The sequence below is a fragment of the Cyprinus carpio genome, chromosome A15 (assembly GCF_018340385.1).
Source record: "Cyprinus carpio isolate SPL01 chromosome A15, ASM1834038v1, whole genome shotgun sequence".
NCBI classification, from domain to species: Eukaryota; Metazoa; Chordata; class Actinopteri; order Cypriniformes; family Cyprinidae; genus Cyprinus; species Cyprinus carpio.
In genome coordinates this window covers 961,783-975,023 of record NC_056586.1, presented here as the reverse complement: position 1 = coordinate 975,023, position 13,241 = coordinate 961,783, and the positions used below count along the sequence as shown (strand labels likewise).

Below are 13,241 nucleotides of genomic sequence, written 5' to 3'. Positions count from 1 at the left end.
CACTGATTCTTGATGTCTGTGTGTGGCTAAAATAATAAATCTTGAAAAAGAAATCAGAACAGTTAAAAAGGGACCCTTACAAAACGTATAGCAAATACAGACTTCTTCACTGTGGCATCAAAAGTTGTTATATTCAATCAAGGAAATATAACTCAGAGAAAAGACTCTGAATGAGTTCAGTGATTCAGGTCACATAACGATTACATTAAAACATAATCATCACTACCTAATGACTTTCACTCTTGGCTTATCTGTCTGTTATAACTCAGTTATATCAGCCAAACAAAATTTAAAGTTTAAAAGTCAAGGGTCAGGATCCCAACTAAAGCTAACACTGACCACTATAATGGTGACACACAAATGGTGATTTTCTCGTTTGGTGATTCTGTTTGTTAACATAAGGTGTCTTCAATAATGGTCAATCATAGCTCAATTAATCTCCTAATTATCTCATTAACTTTAACACCGCTTCAGTGTTACTTTTAACACTGCTTCAGAGTTTATATGAGTCCACACTCAGAGTGTTAAATTAACACTGGAGATTTTGCTGTGTATTAATGTGCATGCTCGTAAATAGTGACAATTGGTCCTGAAAATAAAGTGTTACCGTAATTTTGTTTGCAGACTTTGTACATTTTCAATTTGTTGCAAGGAAAGTGAAACATTAATCATAGGGATATTTCTTGCTTGATTTTATTACTTTAGTGCTCAGAAACCCATCAGCCCAAAGCCTACATTGTGATTTGTATTTCATACAATACATAGCATATGATATGATTTGACGATTTGTTTTTGTTGATCCCATCATACATGATGTTTTACTTTGTCAGAATCATTCAAATCACACTTTTTTGTTTGTTTTTTGTCAAAATGTCATATGTCTGAGCGGTAAATAAGGTCTGTATACCAACAGGCAAAAATAATTGAAAGAAGACTTATAATCTAATTTGAACAATTATTTCCTCATCAGAAAGTTTTAACATGTACTGAATGTCCAAAACAGTTGGTAAAAAGAGATGCACAGTGCTCTCACAACACATACTGTGCAATGTATGATAGTTTTGTGGATATGTAGTTTAGATATTTCTTTGTATAAAATAAGACATTTCACTTTGAAACCAAATCTGGTGTGGTTAACAAAATGGGATAGTCGTTTTAATACTTGTTTAAACAGTACACTTCTCTCTCTATGATAAAACACTACATCTACTGTAACTGGTCATAAAGTTCTCCCATGTCCATGTCATGTAAAGTTCAGTTCAAGATCTAGCCATGAAGAAGGTGTTAGTCAGGGTAGAGCAAGAACCCAGAGAAGGTGCTGTCATCCTCGCTGCTGGAGTAGACACCGTTCCAGTCTCTCAGCGTCTCTACCCACACCTGGTCTCCCACATCCAGCTTCAGGATCACTAGATTGGATGCCTGGTCAATGTCTTGACCCTGTAGGGTGTCTCTCGAACGTACCTTACGCACTCCATTCACCACCAGAGAAGCCCGCAGCGGCTTGTTTCTCACCGTGATTTGGTAGGAGAACACGTAAACTCCTGAGTAGGTGCAGTTGAATTTGCTCGTGACTATGTCGTAATGGTGTTCTCCATTGTAGAAGACCTTGTCGAAGCGAACTGGAAATCCTGATGGAGGGAAAGACTTGCTTGGATATAGTCCAACACTGAAAGCAGACCGTAGTCTTGATCCATTTTGACCCATAGAACCCTTCAGTCCCCGTAGGCCTCGGTCTCCACGTTTCCCTTGGGGGCCACGGTCACCCTTCATTCCTCTCAGACCTCGTATACCTTTGACTCCTGCTGGTCCCCGTGCTCCTGGCTCACCCTTTGCTCCAGGAATTCCTGGTTCCCCACGTTCTCCGGCGATTCCTGGAGTCCCGTGCATGCCATGTTGTCCAGATGGACCAGGGTCTCCACGCACACCTGGTGGTCCAGGATCACCAGGCTCACCTTTCTGGCCCCCCTCACCAAGTAAACCGCACTCTCCTCTATCACCCTTTTCACCCTTGTCACCAGTCATGCCTTGGGGTCCCGGTGGTCCATCTTTGCCTGGCTCTCCCTGGTCACCTCTTGACACATTCAAATTTGGATCTCCTTTTTCTCCTTTCGAACCTTTGAATCCTGCAAATCCAGCTGCACCCTTCTCACCTTTAAGTCCTATCTCACCTGTTTAGTAAAAATATATTTAATGTATACATCTTATTTACATTCCTGATCTATAACTATGTTCACCTTTCATTCCAGCCTTTCCCTGGATGCCTGTAGATCCAGTGAATCCTGTGTTTCCTTGATCCCCTTTCTCTCCTGTTGAAAACATTAGGAAATCTCAAACATGCATGTTATTTCAGATGACATCACCAAGATTGCAGTTAAAATAACCAGGATAATGTACCTTTATCTCCTTTAGATCCTGTAAAGCCCTTTGGCCCTGTTGGGCCCGGCGTACCTTTAGGTCCAGGTGCTCCCTTTTCTCCAGGTGGGCCTACAATATGGCATTAAACAACATGACAGAAGCCAGGTTTTTCCCCACATACCTATAGTAAATAACACACTAAGGGCCAGATTTACTAACAACTTCCGGTTTAAAACTGCTGTCTGGGTATACTAAAGACACACAGTGAATGCTTGACGATGAAAAGGTGTGGACACAGTTATTTTTGCAGCTGACCTTATTACATATGTATTTGTAGGAGTTTCCATTTTAGGTGCAACATTAATGTACAGGAGGAGAGTATTTAAATGTCTTAAATGCCCCCCCACCCCCTCCCCCCCACATAAATGTGAAAATGCACTATCCAAACTTAGTTGTTGTAATCCATTAATGCTTTGGAGCACAGACCTGAGGTTGGAGAACACAACTCCTCAGATTATTGCTAAAGTGAAAGCAAGAAAAATGGAAGTATATAAGTATATAGTGCTCCTGTAGCTCAAGTGGTAGAGCATTGCGTTATGAAGCACAAGGTTGGGGGTTTGATTCCCCGGGAACACATGATAGGTAAAAATTGATAGCCTGAACCATTAATTTACAACTCTTAATTTTTTTTTACAGTGTTTTACCATAATTCTACCATGGAAATTAACTCTGCTCCCACTGCTTCAAACAGTTCGAGTATAAAAACTAGCATTCATCCAATGTTAGTACTGTGAACTTATTGCACTTGAATCCACTGATAAAAGGAATATTTCTAAATATAAAACTGCAAACACTAAAGTAACTAAAAGCATGACTTTTACTCAAATCACTACAGTTCATTGTCAGCTATAGCACACATATATGCGTTGGAGTACTTAACACAGAGATCATCACTGTATCAGTGACTCTACATTTACTATCTTTATAAAAAGCAGTAGAATATCAGTGTTAGTGGCTCATCATTGACTGAAATCAAGGGTTAAATCTTTAACCCTTTAAACCCCACAACAAAATCCTCAGTTTTAAATGAGCACTTATAATGTGTGCACACTACAGAGTTTTAGAGTAACAATGAATCAGTGAAGTTAATGAGACAATTCAGTGATTAATTGATGATTGAGCATTAGTGATGAACAACTGCTATTAATAGTGCTCTTGTAGCTCAAGTGGTAGAGCATTGCGTTATGAAGCGCAAGGTTGGGGGTCCGATTCCTCGGGAACACATGATAGGTAAAAATTGATAGCCTGAATGCACTGTAAGTTGCTTTGGATAAAAGCGTCTGTTAAATGCATAAATTTAATTTAATATAAAAGTTATAGAAGTTACTGTAAAGTTCTAGATGTAACTGTAAAGAAAATATACTGTGCTAAAAAGTTTTGATTGTGTATAAAATATTTCACAAAATATTTTGGAATCTACAATTGCTATAAGCCATATGTTTAAATAAGTTGCAAATTTGAAGGTGATATTAAAAAATTATGTTCCTGTGAGATTATATTTAGACGTTAATACCAAAAATAGCCACTGGCTGACACCCAAACTCCAATGAATCTTCCTGATGCAGTTTCCTGTCTCAGATTTATACATTTCTGTCTCAATATTACTTTTATCACAAAATATTCTTTAAAATGAGCCTTGACAGCACCCACTAGGGGGAGGGGCTGTTAAAATATTTTTTTTGAAAAGGAATGAATCCTGCAAGGTGATTTACTAAGGTTTAGGGCTGTCAGCTTATTGGTATTTGCACCATTATCCAACACCCAAAAAAGCATGTCTTAACCTATTTTGCACCTTACACACACCCAATTATCATTGGCTCAGCTTGTTTGTGATCCTACACTAATTTGCACTGTCCTTGGTAAACTGCCTTGGTAAGTATGGATATGAGCTAACAGCATCTATCAGTAGATCACCTGCAGAACTTCCCACTCCCATCGGTCTCACACTAATTTGCCCTGGGGTGCGTTTCCCAAAAGCATCGTTAGCTGACTGTGTTCCATTGAACACTATTGGTAATGATGAAACTTTTGGAAAACGCACCCATTTATTAAATCTAGCCCTACACAGCAAAAAATCCAGAGTGAAATCAACTCTGCTGGGAGTACAACCAATACCAAACAAAACAGATTTAAACAAGCAAAAATAGGAGTGTTAAATTAACACTGAAGCGGAGTTAAAGTTAATGAGATAATTAAGTGATTAACTGAGTGATGATTGACCATTATTGATGAAACCTGATGTTAACAAGCAGAATCAACAAAGACAAAAATCACAATTTTTTTTATGTCACCATTATAGTGGTCAGTGTTTGATTTAGTTGGGCTCTTGACCCTTAAGTTTTTAAAATTAGATTTGGTTTGGCTGTTATAACTCAGTTGTAATAGAGAGACGAGCAAAAATAAAAACATGATTATGTGATATTAGTTATGTTTTTACATAATGATTGTTTGACCTGAATCACCAAACTTATTTAAGGCCTAAAACATTAGGTCTGAACATAAGAAAACAAACTACTAAAAGTAGCATTGAAAACAAAAATAGAATAGTAAGAATAAAGGAAATTACTAAGACAATTCAGGTAATAATGTATTCATGCCACAGTGCATCATGGGAGCCATGGATGAATTTTGATAGGTGGTACCCAGAATTCACTGCAACACAAGTCTCCTGCAACATGCTTTTTTGATTGTCACCGTCGTTGAGGTTCACAGGTTGATTCTTGATGTTTGCATGTCTAAATGAAAGACTCTTTTGAAAGATATTTGAACAAACAACTTTTAAGAAATTCCACAGATTGTATTTAAAATCCTGGCAATCCTATGCTGAAGAATCATTCGGCCGCAATAATCAACAATGAAAGTTTAACTCAGTGATTCAGGAAAACCAATATTTTTTGTTTGCCCGTCTGTTTTATAACTCCATTACAACAGCCAAACAAAGTCTGACTTTAAAATATTAAGGGTCAAGAGCCCAACTAAAGCAAACATTGGCCACTATAACGGTGACATTAAAATAGTGATTTTCGTCTTTGTTGATTCTGCTCGTTAACATCAGGTTTCGTCAATAATGGTCAATCATCACTCAATTAATCACTTAATTATCTCATTAACTTTAACTCTGATTCAGTGTTAATTTTACACTCCTATTTTAACACTTTCACACTCTTGAGTGTGGTCTCATTTTTTTTTTTTTTTTTTATTTTTTTTATTTTTTTTATTTTTTTTTTGGATCAGTAAAAGGTAACCTGAAATACTAAAACCATGAATTACACACTCCGGTACAGTAGGTGGCGGTATGCACCGGAAAAAATTGGTTGCGACCCGCCATTAATACTAGAGAAGAAGAAGAAGAGTGTGGTCTCACATGTACTCCCAGCAAAGTTAATTTCACTCTGGATTTTTTGCTGTGTATTTTGTTAAAAGAATGTATGACTTCAGTTGGCTGACCTGGGAGTCCTATATCTCCTTTGAAGCCTTGCGGGCCTTTCTCTGGAGGGCAGCACTCACAGAAGTTGAAGTAGCATTCATTGTAGTCTAGTGTGTAATTGTCTTTGGCCGTGGTGGGTGATGCGGTGGTGTCTGTTGGGTAGTCTATATAGCTGTCAGCAGGAACTGTAGTGCTCTCTGTGACGTGTGCAGGGAAGCGCTCTTTTGTTTTGGTGTAGTCCACAATCCGTGCGGTGACTGTAGGCTTGCCTACATATACAGTAGTTTGGACCACCTCTCGGGGGGGTTTCTTGGTGTACTGGTACTTCGGCCTCTGAGTGGGCTTGATTGTGTCACACAAGGTTATAAACGTCAGTGCTATTACAGTTATGAAGATCGCGCGTTCAAAGGACATTCTGTCTGTAAAGAAAGAAGAGAAATGTGAATAAGCATTTACAGTCCTGACTGGACTGATTACCACTGGGTGTAATGCATTATTACTGTAATTTAATTACTTTTCTATTAAAAACGTAAAGTAAGGGATTACTCTCAATTGTTCTTTAATTTAATTACAGTTACTTCTGATGTAATTGCAGTAGATACTGTTTAGACTATAAAACAATTCTATATAAAACAATTGTGGATTTAACATCAAATGTTAAAATGTATGTTTTTAATATCAATTTCTTTAAATACTTTGGTCAGTTCGAAAATAATTTATGCAATTTTATATTTTTTATTAGAAATTATTAAAAGATCAGTTTAATGTCTATCTTTGTATTGTTCAACTAGTTGAGGTTAATATAGGATTTAGAAAGTAATTAGTAATAAGCACTTTTAAAATAATGCATTACAATATTGCATTACTCCATAAAAAAGTAACTAATTGCATTACTTAGTTACTTTTTGTCACCTGGGCTGGGCTTTATTTTATTATTATTATTTTTTTTTTACTGGGCTTTACAGTTTATATTTGCACTATAGGTACTTTGTTCAAATGAGAACAAATTTAAGTGTTTTGTTCTCTGACACATTCTTGGTCAAAATCATATAAGACTATCCATAATCTCGCTAGTGTCCGTGTTCCTTTATGTGTCTAGTGTGTGGCGCTTTTGTGACATAGAATACTGGACCCTCATGAATCAAGCCATCTAACCAATAGCAAACGGGGATTGAAAAAATACTAGTCTGGCAGCTGGACCAACGTGACACATGATCTTGAAAGAATTTCTTCAACAACTTTCTGGCGCAAATGAATGGGCAGTTGCCAAGCTCACAGCTTTCGTAGATATAACAACACCTGATAGACTGATTTATCAAATCCGCTACTTGCATCAAAACTCTTTGTGCTTTCATTCTCTGAATAGTTTGTGACAGGTGATGCTGGATTCTAGATTTCTGAGACCAGAACCTGCCAGCTGAATATAACAGCCTCAGTCAGGAAATCAGAGTCTCATTCCAATCTGTTTGGTGTCACTCCAAAAAAGCTTTTGTCCAAAAGAGCAGCGATAATCTCAGGAGCTCACTTCAGCCTCAACTGTTTTCTGGAGGGAAATGGCTTATCTAATGAAGCTGCTTTTGAGGTAAAATGAAGGCTACTGGCACCCAGTGACCATGACCAGCTTAGTTCTGTGTGTGTGTGCGTGTGTGTGTATGTACTTAACCATATTTTGGGGACAAATTTGTACACAAAAGTGAGCTAAACCTGACAAAATCTCCAAAAACCTCCCTTTGGGGGATGTCCTCATTTGTAAAACTGGTATAAAAATAAAGTAAACAAAGTTTTTTTTTTAATTGTAAAAATGCAGAAAGTTTTTTTTAAGGGGTAGGTTTGGGTGTAGGGTTGGTGTAGGGCAATAGAATATACAGTTTGTACAGTGGAAAATACATAACACCGAAGGAATGTCCCAATTTAGATAGCTAAGTAAGTGTGTGTGTGTGTGTGTGTGTGTGTGTGTGTGTGCGTGTGTGTGTGTGTGTGTGTGTAAAATATATAGAGAGAGAGTGATGTGTGTGTGTGTGTGTATGTGTGTGCGTGTGTGTGTGAGATGTGCAATTTTGGCTTCGTTACTCCAAAAATTTAATTTATTACTTGTTACAAGTTACTCCTTTCAAAAGTAATATTATGACTTTACTTATTAGTATCTGGCAACAGTGATTAGTTACACTACTAGTTACATAACTTTTCCTTTACGCCCCACATAAGTTGTAATTGTGTATCTTCCCCATAAAATTCTTTTAAAATGTTACTAACAATATATTTCAGTCTCATCAGTTGACCAAAATCTACATCGGATCGCAGTCAGAAGTTTATACAAATAGTGATTGATGGTGACTTTTAAGTAAAAGTGTAAAAGTATTAATTGACCTGTACATTGAAGCTGATTGTAGCTATAATTTCTCTGTTACTCTGTTACATAAGTATTTTATCAAAAGAAATCACATAAATTCATAAGATGTTTAATTATAGTAATATAATTTATATCGGGATCATAGGGACGTTGGTGGGCAAGCCATGTAATACCAGAGTAAAGTAAAGCCACAACTTACACATCTGTGTTCAGATCAGCTTTTCTGCTGACAAAATCAGTGTAATGCCAATATTTCTGTCCCCTTAATGTAAGCTTTTCCATATTCCAAGGTTTTCTGATGCACTGGTGACTTCATGTGCCTGTGCGAGTCATGAAAATTATGAAAATAAATCTAGGAATTGTTGGATTTTAAATCATTAGGGGAACTGAGTAACAAGCTGTTTTATGGATGGTATTATTATTACTGAAATCTTATTAGTAATTAGTTACACTACTAGTCACTCCATAAAGTAATATTTTAACTGTAACTAGTTACTAGTTACTGGCCAAAACTGGCTTGGGGCTGTTCACAAAGACAGCTTTTTAAAACTTAGCAAAGTGTCTTAAAAAAGTGAAGTGCTTAAGAGCAAGATGTGGCACAACGGTCAAAGATGTCAGTCTAGTGCATGTTTACATAGAAAAACTGTTATAAAGCAGCATTGTGGAACACAAAAGTGCATTCTGAGTGAACTGACCCTAAGCTGTGCAATGCTTAAATACAATGGCTCCAAATAAAATATGCAGAAACTTAAGTCACAGTCACATTAGCTCTGTACTTGTACTCTGCATAATGACAATAAAGTTGAATCTAATCTAATCTAATCTAATAAAGTGAAACATAAAGATGCCTGAATGTCTTTGCATTCCAGCTAACAGAGAATGTTCCCACGTCTTTCATAACAAGTTACATAAATGTTAGGACAAGACATTCTCAAAATAATAATGTTTATGGAACAGTCTTACAAAGTTATTAATATTTGATATACGTTCTCATATAAACTTTGACAAAAACCTTCCTAAAACAAAAATCCCAAAACCTCCCTAATAAGTTTTATTTGTACTCGATGAATGTTACATTGAGAGAACACATTTTCAAAATGTGATATTATTTGTACTAAAACGTTGTAAGAAAGTGTCTTTTTGTAACCTTTAAAAATGTTCTAATCACTACAAGAAAACGTTCTTAGAATATTACAAAATATGTTCAAATAACGTTATATTTTGGATGAAAATAAAATTAGTAAAACATTTTTGTAACCTAAAAAACTAGACATTCTAAGATTTTAGACACATTTCAAAACAACGTTCCCAGAATTTTTTTATAACCTAAATTTGTTACATGGGAAAGTATCAATGCTAGTGTCATTTATTGTAAAGGAATATAGCTAAAAACACATTCATGTTGTTTTTGGAGCTGCTGCATCTTCTATCATCCTATCCAAGAACCTCTGGAATCAGTGAGGCTGAAAAAAGGCATAAGGAGAATTCAGTCACTCTTATGTTCCAGACTGGAACATAGGCTATGTATGCAGACCACAGCAAGGCAGGGGGGCGATACGCATCTGAAATGTGAGAGGAAGGCCTGCTTTAGGAGGGTAATACTCCACCTTGACCTGCTGGTGTCACTCCACTATTCAAGACAAACCCAGCCATAGTGCTCACTTTACTCCTGCCCATGCAAAGAGAGGCTCTGCTGAACACAGGCCCTGGGCCACCGAACCCCCCCGTTCCTGAAAAGCCTTATGGGAGTGAGACAGGGTAAACCATAGGACACGGAGCTGGTATCACAATACAGCCCCAGAGCCCCTGGTGCACTACACCACAATCAGGAGCAACAGAGCGGACAGAAATAAATGCTCTTGAGTTATAATGATCTTTAGATCGAGAGGTTTAAAATTGCAAATGTAGAGACGAGCATTCATTTTATCAATGCGTCATGTCATGAATGCATCGTATCTGTAAAGCATGTTTGCTCCTGTTTAAGGGGATTTGAGGAGCATGGGGCTCGAGTGTCACCTGAGCTGGAGGTGTCTCTGGTAACGGTTGAGGCTGTGCTCTGCTGGTAAGCCTTTAATGGAGATCACTGTGACCTTGTCAGGAATAGAGCGGCTTTTGGACTATTCACCTTTTGTTTTTTTTTTCCTCTTCAAATTCCCAAGACAGACTTGGAAGGCTTTTTGATTCACGGGGTTATATAAAATGATGGTTATGTAAAAAAACTATGAAAAAAAAAAAAAAACCTGAACAAAACACCAAAAACATCAAAATATGTATATATATATATATATATATATATATATATATTATATATATATATATATATATATATATATATATATATATATATATATATATATAATTAATAATAATATAATAATAATAAGTAATATTAATATAATTTAATTTCAATAATTATAATAGAATGTTAAAAAGAGTCAACGTCACACTACAGAATGAAAAAGGTACTTTATCTACCCAAGTATTATTTCATTATAAAACACATAATGAAACACATGTACAAAAACCATGCAAATTACATTTTGGCAAACATTCTTCAAACTAAATTTTTGAAATTTTGCTTAAGGCTCTCAAAAGAGTTTAGGAATGCACCTAGATTTATCAAAGCAGATCTAAAATATACATTATATACAGCAGAACTGCCAGTACAGAGAAAAGAGAAAAGATCAGAGATTATCTTTAAAAATTAAAAAAAAAAAAACATTTAAAGATGGGTAATAAATAACTGAAACTGAATTGTGATCAAATGTAACTTTCGTCCTAAGCACTGTTCCATCACTGCATCCTCAGAGAGAGCTGAGATCAACTCAATGAAAAGCATCAGTAAATGTGTTTACCAGACAGCAGGCTCGTCTCGTGTCCAGTGGCTTCAGCGGTTTCCTTCTGGTTAAGCTCAAAACACTGAAGACTGAAGGCACCAGATATGTGTCTGTCTTTAGCTCATGGAAACACACAGATTTTAGAGTAGAGCAAGGGGTGTGTACTATGGTTCTGGTCCAGTGCTTCACAGTTACAGTCACCCAGACTGAACCTCAACATAGTGCTGCTGGGCAGCGGTGTTACCAGAACTGACCCAGAAACCTGACCCAAGCCCGCAGAACACTATGCACTCTATTCACCTGCTCGTGCTTCCCATTCCCTCTCATTTCCTCCCTCTTTCTCACTTTACCCCCTAGACTCTCATGTAGGGCTCTGTACTATGTACTATGTTCTAGTACTATGAGCGGAAAATAACAGTGTTGAATCCTTCCATTAGAAAAGGTTACTGCTGAACTGCCAGGAAATCATATTTTTACACCTCAAGACACAGATAGCCACAACTACCCCTCAATTATGATTTTCAAAGGCTGTTTCTGCAGATATTACCCCGATTCTAAATATGTACCTATTTATTGTTTCTAAACCCAGGCGAAAAACCAAAAGCACCTATTCACATTTAAACATGTGTAGCAAAGTTAACCTGCAATTCAGAGATACTGTGCAATGTCTGATGCTTTAGATTTCACCACTAGAGAGAAGTGTTTCCTAGATTGAGAAGTTCATTAGCAGTCCGAAGGGGTCTGTAATGTCCAAACCCTATTAACAGTTTTTCTGAACTGTCACTCATTTTCTTACAACCTTAAACACAAATCCAAACCTTCAAACTAAATTCACAGAACCCCTGACTCTTCTGGCAAATTACATTAAATAATGATCTGTTAATGATTAGGTAATGTTTAATTGTCACAGTGTCTGGTTTGTGTATCCCTGGGTGTCCGCTAGAGGTCTCACTTCCCCATATCGTCACCCCACCTCAGGAACTACATTTCCCACAAGTCTTGTTGGTACTCATCACTGTTCATTGTATTCAGCTGTTCCCACTTACACGGTTTGCACCTGTCTATAAATACCTGGTTTGTTTCTGTCTTTGTTACGGAGTCCTTGTTTAATGTCACCCTGGTTTTTCGTGTTTCTTGGCCGATGTTGATGTTTCTTGTTTTGACTGCTTATCTGGATTTTGACCTTTGCCTGGCTGGATTATGATATTTGGTTTATCCCAATAAAACACTGCTTTTGGATCTACCGTTTGTGTGCGTGTCGTGACAGAAATAAGTACATTAGTAAGCATTAACAAGCATGTTATCTCACATTTCTAGCTATGTTAATGTATATTAACTAATGATCTGTTAAGCATAATGTGTGACCCTGGAGCACCAAACCAGTCTTAAGTCGCTGGGGTACATTTGTAGCAATAGCCAACAATACATTGTATGGGTCAAAATTATAAGTTTTTCTTTTATGGCAAAAATCATTAGGATATTAAGTAAAGATCATGTTCCATGAAGATATTTTGTAAGTTTCCTAACGTAAATATATCAAAACCTAATTGTTGATCAGTAATATGCATTTCTAAGAACTTCATTCGAACAACTTTAAAGATGATTTTCTCAGTATTCTGATTTTTTTGCACCCTCAGATTCCAGATATTCAAATAGTTGTATCTCAGCCAAATATGTTCTATGCTTACAAACCATACATCAAAGGAAAGCTAATTTATTCATGTATAAATCGCAATTTCGAGAAATTGACCCTTATGACTGGTTTTGTGGTCCAGGGTCACATATAATATTTGTTAATGATTTATTAATGAAAGTTATTATAAAGTGTTACCAAGACTCTTATGACTGGAAAAAACAGTACTTAACTGAGAACACTTCCCATAGCTACCATCATCATTCCAGTCCTGAAGAAGCGGTCTCCATCCTGCTTCAGTGACTACCGTCCAGTTGCACTTACCCCTATTCTCATGAAGTGCTTTGAATGGCTAGTCATGCACCACATTAAGTCTGCACTCGCCCCCTCCCTGGACCCCTTCCAGTTTGCATATCGGTCCAACCGGTCGACCGATGATGCCATCGCAACTGCCCTCCACTCTGCACTCATACATCTAGACAAAAAGGACTCATACGTCAGAATGCTGTTCATAGACTTCAGTTTAGCATTCAACACAATCATCCCTCAACAGCTCATTTACAAACTGGTCCAGCTGGG

The 13,241-nt window shown here is 37.0% G+C and overlaps 1 protein-coding gene across 1 annotated transcript; it reads right to left on the bottom strand.

Annotated features, from left to right (window-relative positions):
- Positions 1-686: 686 nt before the first annotated feature.
- LOC122147639 (inner ear-specific collagen-like) lies at positions 687-11,524 on the bottom strand. Its single transcript, XM_042770740.1, has 5 exons — positions 11,048-11,524; positions 5,863-6,261; positions 2,395-2,484; positions 2,235-2,306; positions 687-2,168 (listed from the first exon to the last, which is right to left on the bottom strand). The coding sequence occupies exons 2-5, from the start codon at positions 6,254-6,256 to the stop codon at positions 1,285-1,287; spliced, it is 1,440 nt and encodes a 479-aa protein (XP_042626674.1). The 5' UTR covers positions 6,257-6,261; positions 11,048-11,524; the 3' UTR covers positions 687-1,284.
- Positions 11,525-13,241: the final 1,717 nt, after the last annotated feature.

Excerpts from the sequence above, each read along its gene's own strand:
- LOC122147639 (XM_042770740.1), bottom strand. The coding sequence starts at position 6,256 with ATGTCCTTTGAACGCGCGATCTTCATAACTGTAATAGCACTGACGTTT. Across the intron at positions 2,485-5,862 it reads AGGAGATATAGGACTCCCAG|GCCCACCTGGAGAAAAGGGA; the intron begins GTCAGCCAACTG and ends GCCATATTGTAG. Across the intron at positions 2,169-2,234 it reads GGGAAAGGCTGGAATGAAAG|GTGAGATAGGACTTAAAGGT; the intron begins GTGAACATAGTT and ends TTTACTAAACAG.